This window comes from Dendronephthya gigantea, unplaced genomic scaffold (assembly GCF_004324835.1).
Source record: "Dendronephthya gigantea isolate DGI-Jeju-01 unplaced genomic scaffold, DenGig_1.0 000092F, whole genome shotgun sequence".
NCBI classification, from domain to species: Eukaryota; Metazoa; Cnidaria; class Anthozoa; order Malacalcyonacea; family Nephtheidae; genus Dendronephthya; species Dendronephthya gigantea.
This window is the reverse complement of record NW_021163102.1, coordinates 482,885-509,548: the sequence shown is the minus strand read 5'-3', so window position 1 is coordinate 509,548 and position 26,664 is coordinate 482,885. Positions and strand designations below refer to the sequence as shown.

At 37.4% G+C, this 26,664-nt stretch overlaps 2 protein-coding genes and 1 non-coding gene across 5 annotated transcripts; 2 read left to right on the top strand and 1 right to left on the bottom strand.

The window, feature by feature from the left end:
* The first annotated feature begins 187 nt into the window (after window positions 1–187).
* On the top strand, window positions 188–24,621 carry LOC114533468 (protein unc-79 homolog). The gene is made up of 41 exons (XM_028554985.1): window positions 188–395; window positions 483–567; window positions 1,052–1,172; window positions 1,406–1,551; window positions 1,624–1,794; window positions 3,523–3,762; window positions 4,126–4,453; window positions 4,642–4,839; window positions 5,188–5,638; window positions 5,767–5,855; window positions 6,061–6,184; window positions 6,826–7,050; window positions 13,231–13,519; window positions 13,668–13,751; window positions 13,850–14,016; window positions 14,243–14,391; window positions 14,558–14,723; window positions 14,886–15,333; window positions 15,409–15,597; window positions 15,850–16,015; window positions 16,449–16,652; window positions 16,970–17,192; window positions 17,466–17,739; window positions 17,848–18,067; window positions 18,208–18,519; window positions 18,780–18,818; window positions 19,021–19,136; window positions 19,466–19,551; window positions 20,459–20,620; window positions 21,028–21,093; window positions 21,214–21,324; window positions 21,622–21,726; window positions 21,919–21,996; window positions 22,322–22,414; window positions 22,525–22,700; window positions 22,801–22,987; window positions 23,402–23,452; window positions 23,763–23,897; window positions 23,991–24,068; window positions 24,193–24,237; window positions 24,444–24,621. Exons 2-41 carry the CDS (start codon window positions 534–536, stop codon window positions 24,570–24,572), a joined length of 6,675 nt encoding a protein of 2,224 aa, XP_028410786.1. The 5' UTR covers window positions 188–395; window positions 483–533; the 3' UTR covers window positions 24,573–24,621.
* LOC114533469 lies at window positions 8,315–13,108 on the bottom strand. 3 transcript variants are annotated; one of them, XM_028554988.1, is made up of 4 exons: window positions 13,046–13,108; window positions 12,245–12,300; window positions 9,747–10,080; window positions 8,315–9,553 (listed from the first exon to the last, which is right to left on the bottom strand). In XM_028554988.1, the coding sequence occupies exons 2-4, from the start codon at window positions 12,259–12,261 to the stop codon at window positions 8,711–8,713; spliced, it is 1,194 nt and encodes a 397-aa protein (XP_028410789.1). In that variant the 5' UTR covers window positions 12,262–12,300; window positions 13,046–13,108; the 3' UTR covers window positions 8,315–8,710. The 3 variants fall into 3 exon arrangements, with proteins under 3 accessions (XP_028410789.1, XP_028410788.1, XP_028410787.1); XM_028554987.1 differs by lacking the exon at window positions 13,046–13,108 and having other exon boundaries at window positions 12,245–12,348; XM_028554986.1 differs by lacking the exons at window positions 12,245–12,300; window positions 13,046–13,108 and adding an exon at window positions 11,212–11,349.
* Window positions 19,970–20,108, top strand: LOC114533563. The gene has a single exon (XR_003688076.1). It is a non-coding gene; the product is annotated as a U8 small nucleolar RNA (small nucleolar RNA).
* Window positions 24,622–26,664: the final 2,043 nt, after the last annotated feature.

Sequence of the window (26,664 nt, the reverse complement as noted above, 5' to 3'; positions counted from 1 at the left end):
CAATACTTTATTTCTATTCCTGTATTCCTACCCCCCTGGGCAATGGGCAGACGATTTAGTAGCAGCCAGTATTGTGGGATCAGGCGATCAGCTAGTACTGGTAGTATACATTACACAACGTACGAAAACACTCTTGCACAGCCAACGTGCTTGGGTTTGCTGTGCACTTGAAAAGAACACTACATCCGTAATACATGTGCATATATTTTGAACATCCTTGACAGGTGTAAATAGTCAGTATATTGAAATGTCTGTGGCTTAAACCTTGATCCGTTTTCATCAAATTGTGCAAATTACAATATGATCGTGTATACGTTTGCTACTTCTGAAGGCATATTCGATTATTCGCGAAAGAAACAGCGTGGATCATACTAAATGTGTTCTAATTACCACTGGTAATTCTATGTTTTGACGGTGTGTCGGTGTCTCACCGAACACATCCATTAATTATTTTTAATACGAGATAATTTTTTTGTATAAAGTCAAACAAATCTGGCCAGTAAAGCAGAGTAGTTGAGAGAAAGAGGAGCTTTATGTCTGCTGGACGATCGACAAAAACCGAGCAATGTGAGTTCTTGATATTGTGTGTTTCTCGTTTTTTTTTTGATCCTACGATATTTGGCTATAATTTCAAAATAAATGATGCAAAGTCCTGTTTCGGCAGGTGCTAGAGTCACGCAAAATAGCTGGATTAGGGATTTATAGCAGGATTGTAAAGGCGAAAAGTGTGATGATAGCTGGTCCTTTCCAGATTCGAATTCATTCCTGTTCAATTTCCGATAGCGATAGTACGTACGTGACGTAAAGTATTTTGTCCAACTTCATACCCTTGGATGGAGTTTGGGAAATAACACTGTCACATTCAGTGAGGGGCATAGTAACCTGGGGCATTAGGATCAATCAATTGGCTCCCCCAGCCATGTAAAGCATGACAGCTTTTTCCTGAAGATCTCTTGTACCTACACAGACAATGAAGCAAAAGCAATGGAATATAATGCTCATTTGCTGCAGTAATCTCAAAAATCCTGTTTATATTTTCTTTTAAATATAGTTGGAGGTAGAGTCCATGGCCTTCGTCAGATATATAAACGTATTGAAGAGAAGACGTACCCATTACCTTCTTCATATGATGTGACCAATTACCTCAAGTATTTTCACCAAATATTACTTGGGTATGTTGGAAGTGATTTTATCGATTTTCGTTTGCACTGTGTTGTGGTTACAAAATGAGATTAGTTGGATGAAGTGGGCACAGCATGCTATATCAAGCAGGTTATAGACTAGTCTTTGAGGAAATAATTGCTTTTAATTTGACTGCAAATCCAAATGTCTATGGTTTAACTACATATTAGACCTTACTGATATGAAATATGTATCTCACTCATAATATGTGCCATATCTGTAGTTTAGTGAAGGAAACAGCCCCAGAAATATCCGAGGATGGAAGTTCATTTGATCATGAAGATATTGTTAATTTGGACTACACAGGATTGTTTACAACGCTTTTTGATTTAATTCATGTGATAGACCATGTTGGCGAGGGACATGAAGGTTTGTCAAACACTATGAAACACCACAAAACCTTGACAGTTTACATGCTGATATCTGGCTTTTACTTTAAAGATTGTGGCCTCACAATTCTTCATATTATGGTGGCCCTTGTACCATTCCTGCCAGCGAACTGGCTTAATGACCTTCCAATTACCTTGACAACAATCATGGTGAAAATTAACAGCAGTCTCCATGGTTATATCATGAATGTTTTGTGTGGTTATCTTCTGCCTTTGCTGTTGGGTAAGTAAAGTACATGAATGAAAATAACTTTTTGTGCTTTGTATTCACTGGGCTGATAATGGTTGCATGTTTGCAAATATTACCATAATCATCATTCACAAAATTACATTGTGTGTTGCGAAAAACATAATTAATAATTGTTGTGAAGATGTAGGCAAATAAAAAGCAGCAATAATCACATCAAGGGCAAAAACAACACGAGTAAGAAACTTTTAGTATTTTGAATGTTGAAATGATTCCATTGGAATCACTAAATTATGTTACATTGATTAAATTATAAACTTCATTAGATACAGTGACTTATGAAGAGTTCAACTATACAAATATACATATGTATGATAAACAAAAAAATGTACAGTAACTCTTGAAAGTAATTAGTTTTTCTGTGTTGTCAAATCTTCGTTCACCATAATACACTGGAAGACCTTGGAACAATTTCAATGACTTCAGGGGATGGAATGAACAAAGTGTTGATGCTAATACCATCATCATCTATGTAAGAATGATTTTTAGCCTGATGTGATGTTTCTTGCAAAATTTCGTTGGGTATTTCAAGAGCTACACTAGCAAAGGAAGAGTTTGGAGCAGAGATGTCTTCATGACTGTGTACCCCACGACGGAGCTCTTTCCTACAGCAACAGTACCTGTTGTGTAAATTGTACAAGAAATATTCTGTTTGAAATTTGACCTATAAATTCCCCGTCCTCTGTCCGAAAAAACAAGTCCTTTATAACAAGCAAGTTCAAACGCCTTATTTTATAAAGTGCAACATAAAAGACAAAATTACAACAAAGGTTACCGTCTGATAGAAACGATTTTAAGATGGAAATTTCGTCAAATGAAAAGTGAAATTGTAAAAAGAGCGCTTCAAAAATTTTTATGTGAGATATGTCTCGTCACATTTCCGATTCGCACAAAATATTTCAAGTCAAATTACCACGGTTTTCGCAGGTAGAAAGTGTTCTTGTTTCGGATGATGTATAAAAGTAGAGAAAATCAAAAAGCAAACGTTTCAAACTAGAGAAAGACAATAGTTTCAGACTGACAATTTAATCACCTGATTGCCACAACGACAAAATATATCCAAGAAACGATTGCCAGTGTCCCAATTATTCCAGTTATTACACCAATAACAAACCCCTTCTTAAAACAAAATGTGTTATAGTCTTCAAAAAAGTTCATGAAGCCAAGATTCTCTCCTGAAATACAACAAAGAGAGAATGATGATCCAAAAATACTTTTACAGCGAACTATCCACATTTTTCTTGTTGTTTTTGTGTCGTTTTAGTTCGAATTTGTTTGAAAAAAGGTGAAAAGAAAGCATTGATAGTTATGATGCTGCATGTTGTTGATATGTGGCATTATGTGCAAATGACAAGTTTTACTACAGTAGTTCACCTACCCAATACAATTAAAGGCGGGTCAATTAAAATCCCTGTTGTTCTGTTTTTGTCATTGTTAATTATCTCGCAGGAAAGTTTAGTCCAGCACAGTTCATTTTAAGACACTTTTTTAACTTTTAAGACTATCCTTTTGAAAACTGTGTCAATATTATAAATCAATATACGATTAAATCGCGTGCGTTGAGTGAGACTGGTGACTACGTAAGATTTGACTGTTCGTGACCATTCAGTGTTTGTGACTCACCAATTTCAGCCGAAATTTCTAGCTTGAACTAGAGTGAGTATGTAACGATCGTTAAAATCAGGTGTCATTCCTCAATTTTAGGTAATTTTTCAAGTGGCGAGAATAGTGACAGTTATTTTGCACTGTCATGTTCATCCTTGATTATGTCTGTGTTACTGTACTGCAACGATCCCAAAGAACATGCAAAGTTCCTTGAAACTATGATGCGCTTCAAAAAGAATGTCTGTCTTGATCTGCTTGCTGTCATGGCGTACGGTCCAACCGAAGTTCTCCAACCTTCTGTTCAGCTTTTATTCCATTACTATCCATCCATTGATGTTGGTAAGCATGTATTCTAATAATGGGTTATTATATAGATATTACCATACCAGATAGTTATCGTACCAGATAATTAGAGACGCCCAAAGAGGATCGCGAAGAGCTGCATATCTGTTTAAAACCATATCGAATATTAGTTGGGCTTTAGCCCGAGCATGATCATGCCTGATTTATATTTTTATGGGCAGGCCTTTCCAAAGTTTGGGTGGTTGGGCATCTGGACAGTCTCAAGGTCCCTCTTGCTCCAGTGTTCTAATTACGATCCTCCATTTTGTTGTGTATGCAGTCATTAACGAATAATCACCCCTCGCTTTTGGTTGAAGATGTAGTCCAGATCCTAAGATGTAAAGTTATTTTTTTATTTAGCGTACATATTCTTTTCGTTTGCTGGTGCCATGGATGATAGTCAGTTTTACTATGACGAATGGAACGACAGTCAATGTAATTGTCCGGGATGTGATGGCACTACAACTAAACTCTGTATTGACGCTCAGTTTGCATCCAGTCATTGTGGTATTGAACCCCCCGTATTCGTTTGTGATAATTGCGCGAGTGACGTGAGAGCGGAGTTCCTACTCGATATCGTTCAGCCAATAGGAGAAGTGGCTGCATCTTGTGAGAATAAGCCTTGTAAAGGCGATGACAGGACGGCGAAGTATACTTGCTTTTCCGAAAATTGCATTAAGAAACAAAGGTAGGGAAGGGGACTAACCCTCGGGACACATCTGCAAAGTCATTTTTTAACAATGATTGTAAGGCTTACCAGAGCCGCTATCTTTTTGGGCTTTTAGGTTATAACATCTGATTATTAAAGCCATATAACTTAATTCATATGTCGTATGCACCTTTACTCACTTGAAATTACACTTTTCACTGTCTTAGGTACCGACCACTGGCCCAGTGCCGCATCTGTACACGTATCAACCACGACGAAGGCGAAGGTCAAGATCACGTGGTGCAAGGGGCGTTACCCGACCCTTGGTGTGACGAGGGTATTGAACAAACTTATCTAGTGGATGCGATTGTGAGATTATTGCAACAAGCTCCTCCAGATCAAACAACGAGGTTGAGGAAAATTGGGTATGTAGGTACTGCGTGGCTTGTTTATCAATCAGCCTTCCTCCATGATGATATTATTGTTGGTCATTGAGCGTAACCGGCTATATAACAATTCTAAAGTACAGTAATCTTCAGTGAAATACCTTAATGTACTTCACTAACTCGTGTAGGCTGAGATTGGATAAGAAAATGATCGTAGAATAGACAAGTGAGTTTGTACCAAAGGCCTCCTTCAGTGCCGTAAGCAAAGGAAGGTCATTGGGTACGAGATTGGGAGAACCCCATCCTCTTGCTAACCCCACCCCCTTAAAGTCCAATACTAAGAAGTAAGACCGGCAATTATAAATTTATAATACTCCCTGTTTTCAGATATGATATTGAACCAGATTTTGTTGAAGTTGTCAACCAAGATGAAAACCTCGACGTGTCTGAAGAAGATTTAAATCGTGGTTTGCTGCTAAGTCGTTTCGGTGTATGGATTTTAGCATCGCAATGCCGAACAGTATCGTTGTGCAAGAGCGATGAACGATTAGGGTATCTAATCTCTGTAGTTTTAGATTGGATGACGGCAACTGCTGCCATTTCTGACAAAGGAGTGCGGGCGAAGATTGAAACTTTAAAAAAAGAATATATAAGTAACTGGATTAATGTTGTTAAAAAAGCAAATCTGGACTTGTATTGTACGTGCTTGTTACCAGACCCTCCGGCGTATGTACAAATGCAAGGAACGTCGGATATGTTGGCTGATAGGATCAGGTTGCTAAAGGAAGGATTGTATAGGATATGTTGTCTGATTCCGTATAACTTGGTGCCGCAAGAGGTAATATTTTGTGAATTGATACAAAAACATAACTTGCTTCACCCATATCCTTCATAACGAATTCGCGCGTAATTACAAACTCGTTCATCTAAAAATAGGATTATCACAATGAAATTTTGAATTTTCAGGTCTGGGAGCGTATCATGCCAGAGTGGATGAACGCAATCCGAAGTAATGTACCTCCGGAACGACTCCGTGAATTTAAGAGCTTGCTGAGGTAAGTGTAGATCGTATGACACATAATTTTCATGAAAACAGTGCAGTCTACAGATTATAATTTCTTGATATGATTTATACGTTAGTGCTTATGTGTTTGCATGTCCGCGTGCTTGGCAATGGTATTTTTTACAGGCTAGCGAGAGAGGTTAGCGCACAGGATGGCAATTATGTGAATGTACCTCTTATCCTTTGATATTCCTTAGTGATATGTTTGATCCTGTTGTATCACCGTTCAAAGTACCCATGGATGCAGTTATGGCATTTATCAAAAATGGGTTTGAATCTGGTTCAGAAAGCTTGCAAAGGCAAACACTTACATGGTTGCAGGTTTGTGATGTAGCTATATACCCACGTGATCTGAAAAGGCAGCAAAGGACTGGGACTAGTTGTCCCATAAAAATCCATTTCTCGATCGGTTGAAACTACCTAATAACTCTTGAAATATACTTTTCATTTTAATATTTATGTCAGAGCTATATACATATAGTTCTTATCACTATAAACATAATCGTAAAATTTCTATTGGTTTCATAAAAAACAACAACTACAGAATGACGTCTGTTTCGACAGCCATTTTGAGCGCTGTGCGCGCCTGTTCACCTGGATGTGTTAAGCAGGTTTTCCAGTATTGCGATATTTTTCGCGCGAAGTGACATTTTACTTTTGCTCCAGAGCTCTCAACTGCAACCATCTGGAACAAATTGATTAAATATAAAGGAATAAAGTCGCTTCGCGCGAAAAATATCGCTAGTGGAAAATCGGCTTTAACGTACACTGCGCTCAAATCCAACGATATCATTAGCATTTTTCTAGTTGCTACAAACTATATAATAACCGTTGTTCTCAGACGGCGCCATAGATGTACCGTAGTTACCTAAACTGCCAATATAAGAAATGAAGAAGTTGAAGAAGTAAAGTTGTAAAAGTATCAAGTGTTTATTTCTTTCTTTGCTGTACGTTTCATATAGATTCTATCAGAACTGGATATTATCATCAAGATTCACATGTTGGTAAATATGTTCCAATTAGCGATGGACTCCTTGCAAAACCCTAGTTTGGAAGACCCCCATAGTGAGCCTCCTTCACCTGTACAACAAGGGGACACATTAAGTACAGGACAGTGGTCTGCAGTTTTGGAAAGCGACTCCACTCTGGCTTCTTTCATCATGATGCTGGATATTATTGCAAAGCAGGTATGCAAGATGTGTTTTATACGTGTAGCATTGTATGCGAGAGAATGCACATTGGCAATTGTGTTATCTGTTTAAAACTCTTCATGCTCGTGGACTTATTGGCTGTTAATGAAGTGGGAGTGCATGGAGGCCATTTAAGTCTCAGGGAAATCAGGGAACTGATTTAATTGCTGATAATTTAACAGCTTATAATGAATTTATTTCAGAAAGATGTATGTTGTAGCTACGTCTGTGTGCGTTATATATACAGTAGGAGGTAAAAGTTTGAGTCCAGTGACTGTATTTCTTTGTTTCAGCAGCATATATTAATATTCTACAGAAAACCTTACCGATAAGTGAACTAGAAAAAAGTAAACAAGTAAACAGAAAAATACATGCTGTACAACAACTATGAGATGTTATGATATTCATTTTTACGTATTTTAATGTGCAAACATGCATTTACATGTCATTGCTTAGTTCCCTCTTTTTTGCTCTTGAAATGACCTTTATTCTTGCTCGCATAGATTCCATAGGTTTTTTAATGTCACACGTTCAATACCTTGCCAGCATTCGTTGACCACTTGCCTCAAGTCAGCCTGGCTGGCGGGTCTGTGCCTCGCCCTCTTCCGGTTAAAACGGTTCTACAAGTGCTCCATAGGTTTTAGATCTGGAATATGAGGTGGAAAGCCATGACAACGAGATCACCAGAATGAGTTTGCTTCTAAACGATTTCTGGCACATAGAAGATGTGCATGTGCTTAGGGTGATTATCATGTAGTTAGACGTGCGATCACTCTTGTACCAGATGAAATTCCATGTCCTTGAAGAATTGGATGATACTTTTCTTTAATTAGGATCCTATTATATCTTTCAATATTGCCAAACCGAGCATGACCAAAGCAGCTAAAAGTTTGCTTGAGTAGGATTTAGTTTCTTCGAACCTCTCCAAGGTTAGTTGCATACCACCTTTTTAAATTCTCACTTCTTCTGCGATCTTACGAGGAAAGAATCCTTCAATACTTAATGGAACTATTTGTCCTTGTGCACCATCACTTTGCCCTTTTTCCTACCCATCTTGGGCAGTGTAAAGGAATGAGAACTTTATTTTGTTATAATTTAGATCATTAGGACCAAAACAGTGTGCAATTAATATAGTTTACAGTACTGAAACACTAGCACGCATGTCTTAACTCCAATACGCTGCCAGGATTTAATACTGGAATTCTACAACGACTGGACTCAAACTTTTGCCTCCTACTGTATATATATATATATTCACTGTCCATATATATTCACTGTCCTGTGTGTTTTATATATACACTGTCCTTATATTCACTGTCCTGTGTGTTTTATATATACACTGTCCTAGTGTGTGTGCTAGTCTATATAAATACACTGTCCTGTGTGTGTTATATTACTTATATATATATATATACTGTCCTGTGTATGTGCTATACATACACTGTCTTGTGTGTGCGCTATATAATTATACACTGTCTTGTGTGTGCTATATATACACTGCTCTGTGTGTGTGTTGTATATCTACACTGTCCTGTGTGTGTTATATAATTATACACTGTCTTGTGTGCGTGTGTGTTATATATATATATACACTGTTCTGTGCATGTGTGTTATATTTACACTATTCTGTGTGCGTAATTTAAACATATCAATGGGATTAAGTGAAAAACTTCAATTGGCCAAACCATAGTTGTGTTGTAGAATTAACATTTTGCGTACAATGATGTGTTGGCATCAAACAACTTGATTCAGGAAAGTAGCCAAAATAATGAAATTTTCCGCTGCAGACATTTGGTCTTTCGGGGGAAAACGGACAATTTTCGAGATGATCCAGATGTACATGTAAACCTTTACTGTCCTGGTGAAGCTTTACTTTACACCCGGTTAAACTTTTTTCATTAATCCTACCCTCGAAAGTTAACACTTCCTGGTTTGGATCATTTGTTGTGATATCTTTATCATTTCCAAGGTCATCGAGTGATATTTGAAGATAATCCAAACTGTTGACTTCGTCTTCCTTCTTGTAGTTACAAGTGAACGCGATATAATTTGAATCTAGATTAATCGAGTGCATTCGTGCTTTGCTGAGTCGATAACCGCTCCATTGTAGTTGATTTTCACTGACGGGATGGTCTGCACTTAATGTTTTTTGAAAAACGCTACCTGTAATTGTTCGCCGTGCGAAGCTAAACGATTGCACCAGCGTCCAAGCACGGCCATCAGAATCAAAATGACAGTATACTTCATACAATGAATTGCCAGAATCAAACACTTTATACATGCCTGATTGTCGGGGGCGATCCAAATACCCGGCACACGATCTGATTGTCTCATCACAGTTGTCTCCACTGTAGCCAACTTGGCATTCGCAGGTGAATCGTTTCCAGGGTTGTTCGACGGAGTTCTGTGGCTTGCATATTTTCTTGCCTGGACAGAGACCTGGTCGTTGACAACAGTTGGCATTGGAACAACCTATGCTTGAACATTGGCCGTCTATATTCTATTAAGATAGAAATGGTTTTGATATTCCTCTTTGAGGTGCAGGGAAGTCTCATGCATTATTAAGAATCCTGGAATTGCGTTGTATTTTGCAATGTGAAATGGAAAAGTAGAAAATTCTATTATCTTTGCCGCTTACGATTTAACAAACGCTTGAAGGAGTTAACTTATAATGCCCTCGAAATTTTCATTACCTGAGCCTGATGACTTCCCAAAGAATGTCTTAAATCGTACACAGCATAAATGCAGCCATCTTGATCATGAAGCAATGAACTGTTTTCTTCCTTGTGACTTGAACACAGTTGACATTCTGTATTTTGGCAAATTTGAAACGACTGACATCGGCAGTCCTCAAGACAGTGGCTCAAACAATCTGCTATGTTTGCTGCACCTTTCTTGTTAAACGTTTTAATGAGGCAGGATTTGTCAAATGCCTTGTTTTCCACAGCTTTTATGGTGATTTGTGATTGATTGCTGGAAATTACGATGTTGTATGACAAGAGTGTTGACAAAAGGATAACGTGAAAGCTGCATGTGAAATTAGAAACGTTAGGTTAGTTACAATCGGTAGTTGGTATTAAGATTTTTTTCGTGAGAGTTTAAAGTAAGAAATAGGAATATAGACCTGTATAACATCTTTATTTGATTCGGCTGTATAACTATTAACTTTTTCTATCTACCACAATGTGATTAACTTTAAAAAATGTTGCGGCGAACATCTTTATGATATTTTGGACGATTTGAGGAAGCCGCGGTTTAGCATAAGAAACGACAATCATTTTGCAACTTTGTCATCAGCCGATTCTAACCTCGCGTCGCGTGACGCATGAATTCCTGATGTATAAATTAGCTTTTCTCACGATGGCGAATGTGCCGCCATTTTTGGGATACTTTTTTTTAAATTGTGATCGCAAGACCTTGTCAGGGCGGCTGTCTTTAATTTTAGGCTTAATTTATTGTTCAAATGGTCTATATGGACTCTTAAAAAGTGCTTCTTACATTGCTATTATTGTTCAAATTAACGCATTTACGAAAATTGAGAGTACCCCAAAAATGACGGATATTCGTCATCGTGAGAAAGGCTATTTCCCGAATAGGGCAGCATGAGTCTGCATGACTATAATTGCAATGGACCAAATGGCTATAAAGCCGTAAAGGAGACATTAATAATTAATGTGTATTAATTATATAATCATTAATAATTGCCATGACTACTATTGTAAACGCCGATCTTTCTATCGCTTTTGATTTCTGTAGATACTTTTCATTTCTTATTTCATAAAATGGATATCAAACAATTTAGGTCTGTACTACCGCTCCATTCATCGATAAGAAGCGATAAAAAACCCCTGAACGAATACTTCTTAGCAATGCAAAAGAGTTAGCTACATGCACGCACATTCGATTTAACACGTTCTTTTGGCCAAAAATTATAAAGCTATTCACCTGCATGTGAACTATAGATATATACTCCAATTTAAGTGTTGCAACCCAAATCATTTTATTATATCTATAATATCAATCTTCTACAATTGCATGTTGCGAACACATCTTTTTATATATATATGTAAAAATATATATATATATATATATGAAAAAACGTCATGAGATTCTTAATTGTGTAGAAAATATCTTGTTGTCAATGTTTTGCAACCTTACCTCAAGTGTCTTTGGCACATACTTCTTTGAAACTTTTTGCTGTTCGGTTTAATAAAAAACGCGTTCTTGTGTTGCATGAGCCGTAGAAACTAGAGTACAATATGTGTTACTGCATGTATGCGTTAGGTATATATATATTGAAACTGACGCGTTTAATATCATTAACAGACAGCTTTGTGTGACGAAAATAATTAGTCCAAGGCCCCTCACTAGGTATGATATAAAAATTATTTATATGAAACAATTTCGTCTTTTTTTCCTACAGCATAGTGTTTTTATTTAAAGTTATGATTCCCGCGCGAAAATGTATTCATTGTATCAGAAACGGTATATAGTTTGATGCCAGCCAGCCATATCTCGTTTACAAAAGAAGAAGAAATTAAATGTTTCATACGATAAATATTTAATGAAATTAAAATTAGTTGGGCAATGTATAATAGAGTTATAGCTAATATACGCTATATGTATAGTGTGATCGACATATAGACATAGATGCTATATAGCTATATATACTAAAACTGCATGTTTCCATTTTCTTTAATTTAATGATTAATGGGAGTTTGTCATATGCCATTGGTGCATGCATCGCATCTATATACTCACAGCAAAGCAGCCATTGTATATTTTAGCGGTTCCGTACTTATATTTATCATGCTGCATGCATGCATTTATCCAGAAAGAGTGCAATTTTCTGCTTAAAGAAAAAATACATGCAGCTGTTTGGTGGTTGTCACTCGTTTCATATATATAGCTTCATGGATGAGATTCCCCAGACTCAAGGCTTGAATTAATATTAACAAATACTCATATTAATAATAAGTCTCTCAAGCTATGGAGAGAAACATAACTAACAACTGGTTATTTTTGAAATATTAACAATATGTCAATAACAATTGCAAGCAATATGTTAGTTAAGAAATATATTCTTTGACAATTTGTCAAAACCTAGAAAAAACCTTGCATTTATGCGCGTGATTAAAAATGTACACTAATTCGCAAAATATATTATTGGTGTAGCATGAACAAGCCTTACCATTTAAAGTCTTTCATTTTCTACTTTCTTTACTTCTTCACAGCCCCTTCACTGTTCTTCAAGCGAAAATACAGGGATTTGTAGTTACAATGACAATGTGTCAGTTTTGAATATGGAGATTGTCATATCAATTATTTTAAACCCCCATTTTCATTGTTATGTATATGAGTTACGCATGCGGTTATGTTTTGACGTGAAAACTGTCAAACACTTTTTGTTAACTTTGCATATGAAAAATGTAATTAAATTAGTTTTCCCTTCAGAAATTTCCCCTCCAATCAACTCCAAGCTTGACACGTATATCTTTTATTCATAATGTCATTATATTAGCTAAGGGTGATTTATTGATTATTGCAGGTGTCATTATTCAAACTCTTCCTAAAATAGTAAAGACAAAACGATTTTCAAATATTTTTTGCTTATTTAGAGACCAATCAGGGATTCTATATTGTTTTTTACAAACAGTTATGTCACATGCAATGACCTCAAACTTAGTGACTATAGGCTTTGTCTGATGATAAGGACTCGCTACTTTTATTGCTATTTGTTCCTGTTACATTTCTGTACCATGTCAATAAATTCTATTCGACAAACATCGTATGGATGTTACAAATATTTACCAAGTTCTAAAAAAATTACGAGATAAGGATTCTTTGAAATTTCTGACAGATCTATTTGCAAAACTATAAGACTGCATCAAGCGTCATCAGAATCAAATGACAGTAAACTTCATATAGGCTGACAAGTCAAGGCTTAATACTTCATACAAGCCTGATTGTCGGTCACCATTGATGTACGTACCCATAACATGACATGATGGTTCGTTACAGATGGGTTGTTTAAGTCAGTGTTGCCAATGTGACTTCGGTTGACTGAAAAAAAAGATTCTTTTTAATTTCGTCCCAGCTCGTATGAGCATTCATGCATGGAAGAATTTTGTATTCATTATAAGAACCATAACTCTAACTGGGATTTTTTGTTTACAGATTAAACTACAATACGAAGGTGAAGAGAGAGTTTCAAACGCCTTGGAACGGCAGGGTGTTAAACGTCTCTTGGAGTACATGTTAGACGTGCCTTGGGTTGGCACCCACGATCATACTGGACCATGCAGCCATTGCCAGATGACAGCCATGTGGTTTCAACTTGCTCATTCCCTTATGGACAGGGTATTTGCTAAGCAACGTGTGCTGAATCCTGTCGAAGCTGGACGGAGTTTTGGTAGTGTGGCTCGAAATGAAAGCTTGATGCACAACAGGAGCTCAATAAGAAGTGGTATAAGAATTTAGTTCAAAAGTTTCTCTGTAATATAAATACTCTTATAGTCTACATATTTATCTACTGATATACGATGGTTTTTACTGTGTATAATGGGACCATCAGCTCACGAGATATGAATTATGAAATGATCATGCATATTTAGAGAGAAACAATATTCGATCAGACGTCGAGGATGCGGACACAGTCGCGTCAGAACAAGGGGGAAGTGTCAGGACAAACGGACAAGGTTTGTACACCACTGTGATTACTAAAATGGAATAAACCAATTTGCACGTATATATTGGGCTTTAATGAATTTATAGTACATATATTTTTACCTCACAGTGGATGAAACGTTGTCCCAGATGACAGACAGTGTCTTTGAGGCAGGGGGTAGCGTGCACACTAAAGGATCAAATAGGAGCTCAAGTGCTAGCATGGGATCATCAATTTCATTTGAAAGTGCTGTAGATAGGGGTCCTCACATTCGATTTTTGCTTGGAGTTTTAAAGGTTAGTGACAATACAGCCAATTCGGTAGCAGTTGCCTTTCTAAAACAAACAAAGTAAGAGTTTTAAGTTTGATTTTCAAAGTCTTGAGCTGTGGTGGATTGTTGGGAAACATTTAATAACAATTTTTCTCACATATTTAGTCGAACAAGCTTAATGCCATGAATTGCTAGTGAAACGCAAAGTCAATTCCTATATGAACTGTTGGTTCTATCTGTTCCATTTTCAGGAGCTTCCTAAGCAAGAGGACTTAGTGGTTGTGTTACATCTGGTAAAATGTTTGTATGTGATGTGTTTACATGGCGATTATTTAAGAATCGCTGCAGAGGAAGATGGAGATATATTACCTTATTTACAAGAAGTTTTTCTTATTCCAAAGTAATTGAACTATTTTCATGTATTCATTCTTAAGTTAATTAGTTCAATTTGCAACTCTACAGTTTTCACCGATGATTGTAGAATATGAGTCATACGTCACTCCAGATATATATGAGCTCACCTGTCCAAACATGTCGTCACGTAACTACATTTCTCTTTTCCTAAGTCTCTGGAGGTTATTAAAATGTGATCGTTCTGAGTTATGTGAGGTTTGCGTTCCATTACTGCTTCACTGCATCTGTCTGCCGTGTGGTGCTGAGTCTTTGGTCAATGAAGTTGAATCCACTTTTGCCAACAAGGACTGGAGGATACGATTTGACGGTGTATCAAAGGTATTTGTCTCTATTTGTCATCCAAAGTATTTCTAACCTCGTACCCAGGGTCTTTCTCCGTGCTCAGACTCTGGGGGGGGAGACTCGAGGATAACTGCGAGATTTCATTTGATAATGTTTTTATTTGCTAGACTTTTCGCTGAACTTTTCTTACTGCTTTAGGTGGTAGTGATTGCACGATATATCCAAAATGAAATTCTCTTCAACGATCTTGCCCGCTCATCTCTGGCCCTCAGCTTCGCCTATCTCGTTGGTGCTATAGAAGACCTCTCAAACTCAGTCTCCCTTCACGTGACTGTGATGCTCGAGACAATTCATCCTGATAGTTTATTAGTCATGTATGAAAGCCTTGTGACGCAATTTGACAAGTTTCCCACCGACAGACTTCTCATAATACACACGTTCAGGCTGCTACACAATGCTCTTCCCAAGCGGACGCCTTTATCAGGGCATTTTTTTCTACGACGATTCACGCAACTATTCGTGGAAAAGACGTCATTAGTTGCCAGTCCTCATCCCGCACGGTCGCTGAGCAGACAGGGAAATATGAGTGATAAGTCTCACACTTCCATGACGTCAAACATTGAACAGACCAGGAAAATTGGAAAAGGTGGAAATTTCGAATTTACTTTTTTTGCTTTTAAATCGGATATATTTATTCATGTTTTACAACACTTATTTACAGGTAATCCTGGCGTTAATCGTTACATGCCTACTCCGACGTCCACTAGCGCAGGCAATACTATTACAATATGTCCCAATGTTGGTCGATTAGCTTATGGTCGATCCAATTCATTGCCTGTCAACCGCTGTGGCTACTCTCTCAACTACGAAAGATGCACTTTGACTAGGCAACTCTCAAGCCCATTAGAAGGTACCGTATTTGACATAATGTGATAGTAATTGTGTAGTAGAGATGATGTAAGTGGGTGAGGAAATTGGACCGAGATTCAGATGTGGCCTTAGTGCCCCTGACTTATCGCGCACGTGATTGGTTAATCGGCATGGTAGAATAATAGCATTTGATTGGTTTCGCTATTGAATGGAGTGTATTGATGCAGCACGATTCAAAATTAAACAAATAGGACGTTTTTACATTGTACATTTTTCCATCGGTATTTTTTAGACCCTAGGCGGTTCAAGTTTGATCCATCCCAGATTGAATCTGTTGATCAGATGTTACTGGGCGCGAAGATTGCTCAAACCAGCCTTTCTCCTGTTGCTGAAGAAAGTGTAGATGGTGCAGAACAACAGTCTACGTTCCCTGAACATGCCGATAAAACTCTGGAAAGGTATATGACTTACTACGTTACAAATACGACGAATGTCTTAAGTATATATAGGATCTATGATGGCTTCTTATGGTTCAGATGGTTTCTTAAGACGAGTCAGAATTGATTTCCATGTGTAAAAACAGGCTTGGGTCAAGAATTAGCGTAATGCATGGTCGGAATTGGGGCTGCCTCTACCTCGAGGGGCAAGGGCGACATGCGAGAATGCAGTGCAATCTTCGGACGAAGAACATTCAAATAGTCCTACAATCAAACAAGAGGGAACATGATGAAACGAAATACATCTAGCGTGTTTTGCAAACACTCTTTAATATGTGCCAACAAAGAAGTGCATGCCCTTATCTTTGGTATTCTTTACACGGTGTCATTATGACACTCTACGACAAAAATCGAATTACCTAAATACCTTTTCCCATTTTCTCGCTATTTTTAGGAGCTCATCTGGTGCGAGCGAGGACGAGGTCATTCATCAACTTGTTACGTTACTTTGCGAGTTCATGAGTAATCCCAGGAATGATAACGAGTTTGGTCGGACTCAAGAATACGTCATCAGCCAAATAAAACATCATGTTGGACTACAAATGGGGTATAATGTCACCGCTATAGGAGAATTTACTGGTAGTCCCGGGAGATTGAGGTATAGTTTGTGTAATGGCCTTGATTTCGACAGAGTTGCCTAAAAGACCTTGAATTTCTACGCAACGTGCGTTGTTGTTTTCTGGTGTGCATGCAGTGTTGTAGAACTAAAACTTTTCCAAAATGAAAGCAAACTACTGTCGTTGATCGTTCATCATAATATGAAATTCTTGAAGCCATTTAACCATGGCCTGGTCAATCGTTTTTTCATCATGAGAATTTTAGAATGTGTTTTTGACCTGTTGTCAAACAATTTGCGAAACGGTCATCTTCTGTGTTTTATGCTTATGTCTTCTATATATTGTTTTCTTTCTTCAGATCTACCCCAGTATTTAGTGCATTTATAGCTGGCATTCCTCACGTATTAGACAGAAATCCTGATTGGGGCAAGGAGTTACTGCCCTTAACACTTCAACTGTTGTTGTTCTGCCCTGCTCCGGAGGTTGTCAACAAAAGTCGTAAACCGAACTACACCTTGGGCATACTGGAAACGCATGTCAGACATTCATGGCTTATGACATTATTGATATATTTGTACAAGGTAAGACACTAATCGACTTGCTGTTCACAGCTCAGAACGTTACTACATATCGTGCAACTCTGGCAAGATTTCTTTAATTAATATCTTTGAGCAGTAGTTGTTAAAAGTTACCATGGCTTTTCCTCCATGGTTTATGTGGAAGTTTTCGTTATATTTTTCAAACATCTTTTGGACGCTACTTAAACATTTGCTCGCCTTTGAATCGGATATTATATGATTAAAAAATTCGTTGCCATCATGTTTCTATGCTAAATGTGTGTTTTTTCTTTAAAGTACGAGATCGATAATCACAAAGAGCTCACTAAGAATCTTGTTCAAATTGTTATGAACACAGTGAACGTTCAAAATCACGAATGCTCTGACGAGTATGCGCAAAAAGTCGGTCGCAGCTTATCTGGCGCTGATGAGGACGACCTACCCGCACCCAGGCACCAACCGTCAGCACGACGCGGAACATTAGCTGCGATATTTGGATCAGGGGGGAGCGAAACAAGCGCAACTGTTTCGCCCTCGGAGAGCGAGCCTATAAATGGAGTGCGGCGAAAAGGTTTGACAAATCGCAGTTTCGAATTATTAGCTAATTCCAAAACTAGTATTCATTTCTTCAATGAAAAATACTTGAGATTTGAATTAGTTGGGTTTTTTTTATCTGCAGAACATGAACTCCGATCATCAAGCTCCAGCTCACTGCAGGCTCAAATGTCTGTAGCCTCCCCAGACCCCTCGTCATTTGGTATTGGTCAATTGATGTACAATCTGAACAAGCAATCTTTAGGGGAAGACGATTCACAATCAGATGCAAGCCCAATCTTAGGTTCAGGCAACGAGGACTCGCCTTTCATCCAAACACCGGTATTCGGTGACCAATCAAAAAGGTATGGAGTAAACTTTACCAGTAAGTCATATTGCATATTACTACCGAAAGTTTTAAATAATATGTAGCAGAAAATCGTGTGGAAAAAGGCTAAAATTATCAGAATGGGTTACTTTTTTAACGGTTTATAATTTACTCCAGAGGGGCTGTGGAGACAGAGATCAATAAGGTTGCTTCAGAGATTACGAAAGAGTTTGAAGTCCCGAGCGGTCAAGAAGACGCAGTTAATTCGCCTTCAGCCAGCGGTTCCACGCCTAACGCTGCCGCCGGAAATGTTGCTGAGCCGCTGGATACTTTTAACGTATTCGAATTTTGTCCCGAATGTGGTCTGCGCCTGGAACAATTTGACGAGGAGACTATCAACATGTGTATTATTGTGCTATCCACGTTTGTACATAGATATCCATCTGTATCCACTCCTTGGTTGTTGAAGATATTACTTTGTGTGGGAAGGTCAGCATTTTCAGCATTATGAATGATATACCATTCGAATTATAAAGTCTGACCAGTAAACATGAGTATTTCATGTAGAATTCTATAGAAAACATTGCAAAGGGGAAAAACATGATTTTAACAAGATTTTAACGTTTCACTGGGTTGTATTTTATTTCCACTGGCATTTACAAGTGGCATTGTGTTCGCTATATTGTATTTGCCCCCTATTAATGCACCATTACGAACTTCAGTCATGTTAGTCATTCTTTCTTTCAAAGGAAAGTGGTGAAACCAGTTTATCATTGGCAAGCTAAAAGGTTTGTCGTGGAACAGTTTAATTTTTTCTAATTTATATAATACATTTTGTGACCAGTGTTTGTTTAAAATGATTTCTCCGGTAAGTCAGATATGCCGTTTTAATATTTTTTCGTCTCGGTGAATGTTCCCCGATAATCACCTTCGGCGAATAATTGTTAAATATTGTCTCAATCAGGTTAATGATCAGGTTTTTTTCGTTAGGAACACCATCACACCTTTATCGAGCGTGGAGATTGCAAAACAATTTTTGCGATGCGTATTGATCCAGTTTGCACCAAATGGACTATTTGCTGAGTTTTTTAGAACGCCAATTGAAGGCAAGTATTTGCAAGCATGTTGCAGCAAAAGTCGACTCACCAAGTAAACGTTACCTCGCAAATTTCCAAAACTGTGGCCCAAACTTCGACGTTTATATTGTATCTCGATTTCACCAGAGTATAAAAGATATTCAGCAAATTTGAAATTTTATGGAATGTATCGTGAACAAAAGCTTATTCCATGATTCTGTGTCTGTAGCATTTTCTAAAGCAAATTTATAACCGAATCGCAGGGGCTACGCGACCCTGGTGGCCTCCATTCCACTGTCCCAGCTCGTGAAACCCATTCGGACGTCATAATCATTGTAACGATTTATTTCCTTTGACAGATCCAACAATATTTCCTGCCATTGCAACAGCTTTGAGTGATTTCCCGCAGTTCAATCAAATGGGACCAATTGCCTATCTCTTGATGGTATGTTTTAACGTAAATTGAAACCAGTGATTGAAGCAACCTCGTACCCAGGGTCTTTACTCGTAGACCCTGGGTACGAGGTTGTGATTGAAGTTGTCCTAAGAAGGAAACCCGACTCGCAAGTAGCCTTCCGTTGATTGGCGTCGATCTTGCACTTATAATATTGCTGTGCGCACTTTGGTTCCCTAAAAAAGTGTAGATTGCGCATGCGCGGTGACATTATTTGTAATTTTGAATGTGAAGAAATGTTAACTTTTATGCAACGCCCTCTGAAGTGTTTGCTATTGCAATGCTAAAGGCAAGACACTACAGCATTGTTCACCATCCCAAAAACCCTAAAAAAATATTTCCTTCTCTTCCCACAATTATTGGAGGAAGTTCTGTGTGATATAATGAAAAAGTTAAAGGTTCGTTGTTATCATCAGTAGGGTGATCCTTACCTGTTGTCCTACGGGACACAGTGAGGACACATGATGAAGCATGAGAGTAATGATCAGTCATGACTTACTTTCTCTGGCTTAGACAGGAATGCAACACCTGCTAAGACCTCTTCTGATCCCCTCTGATGATCACGTTCCTTTAATAATACATTACTAGCCTACCAGGTTAACCACCCATGGGTATAAATGCTGCGCCTGAAAGCATGATGTCAGCGATCGGGTTGCCAATTTTGTTCCCACAGGAATTCTCTATGAGGGATCTGTACCAAGGCTGTTTAGCTTAACCTAGTTCCTAGTTGAATGTTTAAATATCACCTCTGATGATCACTTTCCCTAGAATAATACATTATTACACTACGGATTTGCATGTTTTTCCAAACTGAATTAGAAATTATGATATTTTTAAAGATCTAGCAATATAACATGCCTAGCGAAATAAGTCTTTAAAAATTCGCTTATATTTACAGGGTATCTGTTCAAAAACCATACCAGATCGTCTTCAAATTTTGTTGCCCAATATGGCGGCCTATTTGGGCAATGTCAATAAACAACCTGTGGAAATGTGGAAGGGACAACTTTCAAAGTTTATCAGATTTTTCCAAAAACTTCCACCATTTCTTCCCAAGAATGTACGTCAACTATCAGTCAGTAATAAAATTAATGTCTATGAAATTCTATTAAATCAATATGTTATGCTTGGGGCTTATAATATTACATCATCATTGGGATAAAAAAGTTCTACTTTTTTCTGGATAGTATATGTAAACCTGTTCTTGATTGAAACAGAAGTTTTATGTTGACTTCTATGGCTGAAAAGATCAGACACATCTAATGATGAAAAACAGCTCCATCATGACTGAGGCTGGAAAATCCGCCATAAATGAATAGGAAACGCTTCCAGTGAAGCCAAATTGAATCTAGGATCTATCCAGATCTTATAGTTTTTGTACTTCCTCGTCTGTTATCTACAGTCCCATCTACACTGCAGTTTCTTCAAGATCGAAATATTCATGCTTTTGCATTTTTCAACCTTTAGTATGATGCTACCCCAGTGTTGTGTATAATGTTGTCATTTATTAGTGCCGCTAATTCATCATTTAAGGTGAGTGGAGTTCTCTCTTTTTTTTTTTACCGATCTATAAAGTAAGTTAGCACGATGTTAAAGAAAACTGTTTAAGATTTTGACATAGTTAGGACTTATAACAACATTGGAACTTTCCAGGAGCTCCTCGAACCATTTGGTAACGTGTTGCTGAAAATTCTGCGGGATTGTTCATTTGAGTTAACACGGCTGATGGAACTTTGTGCCAAGTGTAATGATGTATTCAGCAAGGTAAGTGTAGTCCAAATTGGAAGAAAAATATTTTTACAGTTAAAACCCTGTTACACGGTGCAATTTTTTTGCAACTTGCAATGCAATTCTACTTTTTCAGATATCTAAATTTGTGAACAGTCTACAAAATTCGAGTGTGGGAAACGTCCATGGAATGTAAAATAAATACAAAGGCCTCGTTTTTGCAAATTTACATCTTTCAAAAGTAGAATTGTATTGCGAATTGAAAGAAAAATTGCACCGTGTTGCAGAGGCCTTAATTCATAATCCATACTTTTTAATTTTATGCTTTTATAGGAACGGAATAAGCTGTACCTTACCAAGTTGATTTTGCAAGAGATTTTCCTAGTTTTTAGATTCAAGTCCTCTCTACCTGAAAAAACCATCCGATATTTAATGCAGGTATATGCATATGAAAACAGAACCAACTAGCAAGTGTCAAAAGAACGTGCCATTTTTCTTTGCATGCTGATTTTATGCTCAGGTCTTACTTGGTTAGATATATAAATAAGCACATTGGAATTATCTTTATACTATGCAATACTGATTGACTGTAAAAACATATTGAGCGTGCATGTTATTTGTGTTATATAGTTTCTTTGTTTTGATGCTGGTACACGTTTTTTGTATCCTGTTGAAGGCGATGATCTGTACATTGATCTTCCACCATCGGTATGAAATAGTTATCCGCCAGTACCTTGCGGGTACATGCGCACAATCTACATTGTTTTAATGATCAAAATTACTGTAGGCATGCAAATATTGTGTCTTTTATGGGTCGAAATTTCACACAGTGTACCGTTAAACCTAGTGGCTAGTTTTTTACTTAACTTCTGCCATTAAAGATCGTAGTCAGGTTTATCAAGATCTTGATAAAATAATTGGGAATGAACTGAACACAATATTCCATATTCTAGTTCTGTTTTCATGAATTTAAAACATGCCCTCGTATAAAATTAATTGTAAACAACATTTAGATAATTTTTTTCCACAACAGGCACGAACTCATGCAATGGATAATTTTCAACATCACATTATTGAAGCCTTGGATTTTATTAAAGATTGGAATTTTACAGGACGAAAGAGAAAGGTATGCCGTTTAGCTCTTTGTGAGTTCCAGGGTGAGTATAGTGCATATAAAGAATTTAGACAGGAGATACAATAAATGATTCCTCGGGTAATTTCATGCATGATAATTAGGATGTTCACAATGATTGGGAAGAACCAGATCTTGGCATGGGATGCTTAGGAGTCCATCTCAAAGCAACAATCTCTCAGTTGTGGGCAATTACATTAACTGAACCGTCGAAAGCAAATAAAATGTACAATAAAACGTTAGCTTGGTTAAAGGCACCTCCTTCCGCCACTCAACTTAGGTAAGTAAGATATTATTGCTTAATGTCATGATTGCTTTACCCCTACTCCCTGGATAGGATGATTTTTCAACAAAACGTTTTCAATGTCTATTTTTTCTAGTCGTGTGACACTCCACGAATGTGATACAAATATTCGTCTTCTCTCTTGGCTTCTCATTGGTTCCCTTTCTCATGCAATCAATTTCCCGGATGCCTATATAAAATCATGCCCTGTGAAGATGAATGAAAGTTCCCATATCACAGACTTTGTTTTGATTATTCTTGCCAATTTTGCTGACAATTCGCAGGTATTCAGTCTGATTTTTACTTTAGAAAAAAAGTTGACTATTTAAATTTGAGCGTGTCTGACATCTTCCGCATTTTCTGAAAGTTTTCAAAAAGATCGCGGAGAAGTCGAATATTATAAAATTTTTAAAATTTTTTATAAAAATTTTGCATGTGTTTTGATGGTTTTTAATTGCACGAGGATCTGCAACAACTCGTAAAAGTATACAGCGATAGTGAAGACAAAGCCAAAGGCATCTTAACTAATATTAAAGATATGAACATCATTAGTTCAACTACATAATTATTCTCACACACGGTCAAAATACAAGATATGATAGATCAGTCCTCTTGTCATCGTTTATAGTCTTATTGTGCAATTGTTTGTGACAGTTTATTGTGTATTACAATTAAATCCTACTATTTGCTCGTTTAAGGATAATACTCTTGGAATCTCAGCTCTGTTTAACGCTTTTAACCTTTGTTTGGTAAGAGATCTGCGTTATATTATATATTTTCTGCATGGTTTTGTGCATTGGTCGTGTCGATATATCTATATGTAAGAGCCAATTCACACGGTTTTAGTTTTTCCTTGCAAACGATGCAAACGACTGGGTAGTTATGAATGTTATGACAGTGTTATGTGTATGATTGCACTTATATTTGAACATCCCGGCCTAATTTATCCACTCCATTACATTTATCAAAGAAGGAAATCGGAGCAAAATCATCGCCCAAATGAACAGGCCATAATATAAAGTATAATATGATAACACGATGTCAATTTTTATTCCTCAGTTATGGACGTTATACTGTGAACATCAGTTTCATAGTGAAGACCAGGAGATGGTGGATAGTTCACTAACTGTTATCATGGAATTCTGGGCAAGAGTGACTCCTGGGATATTGCATCTATTGCAACATACAAAAGAGGTAAGCACTTCATCGAATTAGTTTCCCATTTGTCTCGCCAGTTGTCTAAACTAAAATATTTCATATATTTCTTTTATGAATTTTTCACTATAGTTCAAAAACACAGTTGGGGAACAGTTTTCTCATATCCTCAACACATTAGCGGATTGGAATTCGGCCACTTTACCAAAGGTACTGGCAAACATGAACTGTTGAAAGTGCATGTGCCTGCATTGAATCTTGTCGATCTGATCTGATCGAATGCTCGACGGCAAAACTTTTTTAGTTTCTTAAACCCAGATTGCTTTTGGTTTAGTTGCTTCCACTTTGGTCGTCTGTGTTGAACACATGCGGAGTAAAGGTATGTCCATGCAGTGTGTTTTACCAGTGGACTCTATATGTGAACTGGAACGATTTGAAACTGGATTAGGTATCAGTGCCAGTCTATTTCTATTGTTTTTTTGTCTTCACGGTCAAAGATCAGGCTGATAATAGAAAGAGACGGTCTGGCACTGGTACCCGAATTTGTCTTCGAAGGAAAATTGAACCTCTGTTTCATGTTATTAGGTAAACGATAGAGTATACTCGCGCAGCTATGGACCGCGTGATAAAAAGACGTTGTTTCATTGGCTGAAACAAAACCAGTTGAGTATGGCAAGAACTGAACAGGCAACTGTGTCCAGTTTTCGCGTTTAAAGTAACTTCAAAAATGGATACATGTCGGCTAATAAATATGAACAGTGGTGGGAAGGGGGGGGGGGCTTAGGGGCACAAATATCAAAACAGTTTATATAATCATGTATATAGAATAATAATGGTATATATAAATTTGAAGGAGCTTAAAAAAGTATAATAAGTAATATTATGTTAAAAAGGGTTACAGAAATTAATAAAGTATACATATGTTTACACTATAAGGGTCTGTTTATATAGAGTCGTCAGTCGTTCCTATCCGGGCTTCAAACTAGCCTGCCTATAGATTTCTATCTTTCATCTTCGAAGCTAAATTGAAGTACAATACCAGTCCCTTATTATTGTTTTCAGCTGCGCATTTTTTTAAAGAATGCACCAAAATTCTTCGTTTTACAGAGGAGCATATTAATTTTGCGATGAGCAGCGATTGTTTTGGCAAGCAGCCAGTGTCTTAAGCGAGTCCCATTTTCTCTTCTCATATGTGTTGTTAACCACTTTAATGAGTAAACACATTCAGATGCCGGGCACATTTTTTATGCAATGTTATGTAACGTACAAAAAGATATAAGTTCCAATCAATAGGGGAGCCATTTTAATAAAATTTTTAACCATGAAAAGTTATGCTAAGAGAAGTGGAAATGACTGTAAATTGAGTGAAAACTATTCAACAAAGTCAAAGCTCTACGCCAAAATTCTACGCCGTTTGTTAATAAGTGAATAAGCGAATTTTCACACAATGTGTCAAAACTGATCACGACGAAGTGACTCCTCTACTCGAGTGCCACTGGAACAAAAACGCCGTCTTCGTCAATGTTCCGGTCTTCGTCAATTATGATAGTTATACCGTACATATATTGTTCACTTCAAGATCTTCTTTCACAAAAAAACATCCGATTTCGTTCCAAAACGCTTTTATCCTAAACTTAATAAAAGACACACAGGTTGGGTAAAAAAGTGATGGCCATTCATATGCAAATTTTCTATGAACTTGAATAACTGATCTATTAAATTAGAATTTCTCTTGTGTTCAACAGGACGCAGTTGACTATAGTTTATAGTGATTTCACTATCTCTTGCACGATTAGTATAGAATGATTAAACAAACCGTAAAACTTTGAGTTCAATCAGTATATATAACACGATCCTGACCACCACGTATAGTCATCCTGACATTAGCAAGTTCTCATAAAGACGTATTATGAGACGTATTTTAATACCTCGAATCATCTCGCTTCGTTTAATCTCGGCCAACCGGGATCGTGTATAAACAGCGCTTTTACTTATATGTATTTACTTATATATATAGCCCGGCGTGGTTATACAGCATCGTCTGTATAGATAGGACACGAATTCTAGTTTTGTACAGACATGTTAATTTTACAGGAAAGAAGCGGAAAAGTGGTTAGTGGGCCTAGACAGGAACTTCCTTTTCGTCCAAAAACACATCAAGGGTCAATCGTGGCATTAAGACTTAATCCCGCAAACTTAAAAATCGTTCGACATATATAGGTGTTAAATAAAATCACTGATCTAATTTTTTTACTTGATGAGGGGAATGCAACACGTATGGGCCTTGGACGGTTAAAACTTAAGGGTATCGTGACGTGTTTGTCAATGTGTATTTTTAAAATGCTTGAATTTTCTCTCCAATTGACGTTGTTGAACGCCGCCACTCACAACACCAACGCTCGTTGTTATTACTACACTAACCGTGACCGATCAAGTTTGGTTTCACGCATTTGTGGTGTGAACTCATTTTTCCTGGGATATAAGGTGCAATTTTGTTCTTTTAATACATGTTAAAGAGTGGATAATCCATCATAATGAACAAAATTTGCTCGATCACATCCGCGTCAAACTTGACGGTTGTTAAGTGACATCGGAATGCAGCCGGATGAAGTGTTTTTTAAACCAACCGTGCAACTATGGTGACCAACTTTAATCTGCGCGAAACGACAGATTTAGTCTGAAAAGCTCTATGGTTCTAGTCATCTGGGCGCTCAGTAACTATAAAACATTTTAACATTACTCTTAGGCTCTCACCCACTCATCGCAAAAACTAACGTCAAGCTCGCTGTGAGTAAATTCGTCCAGT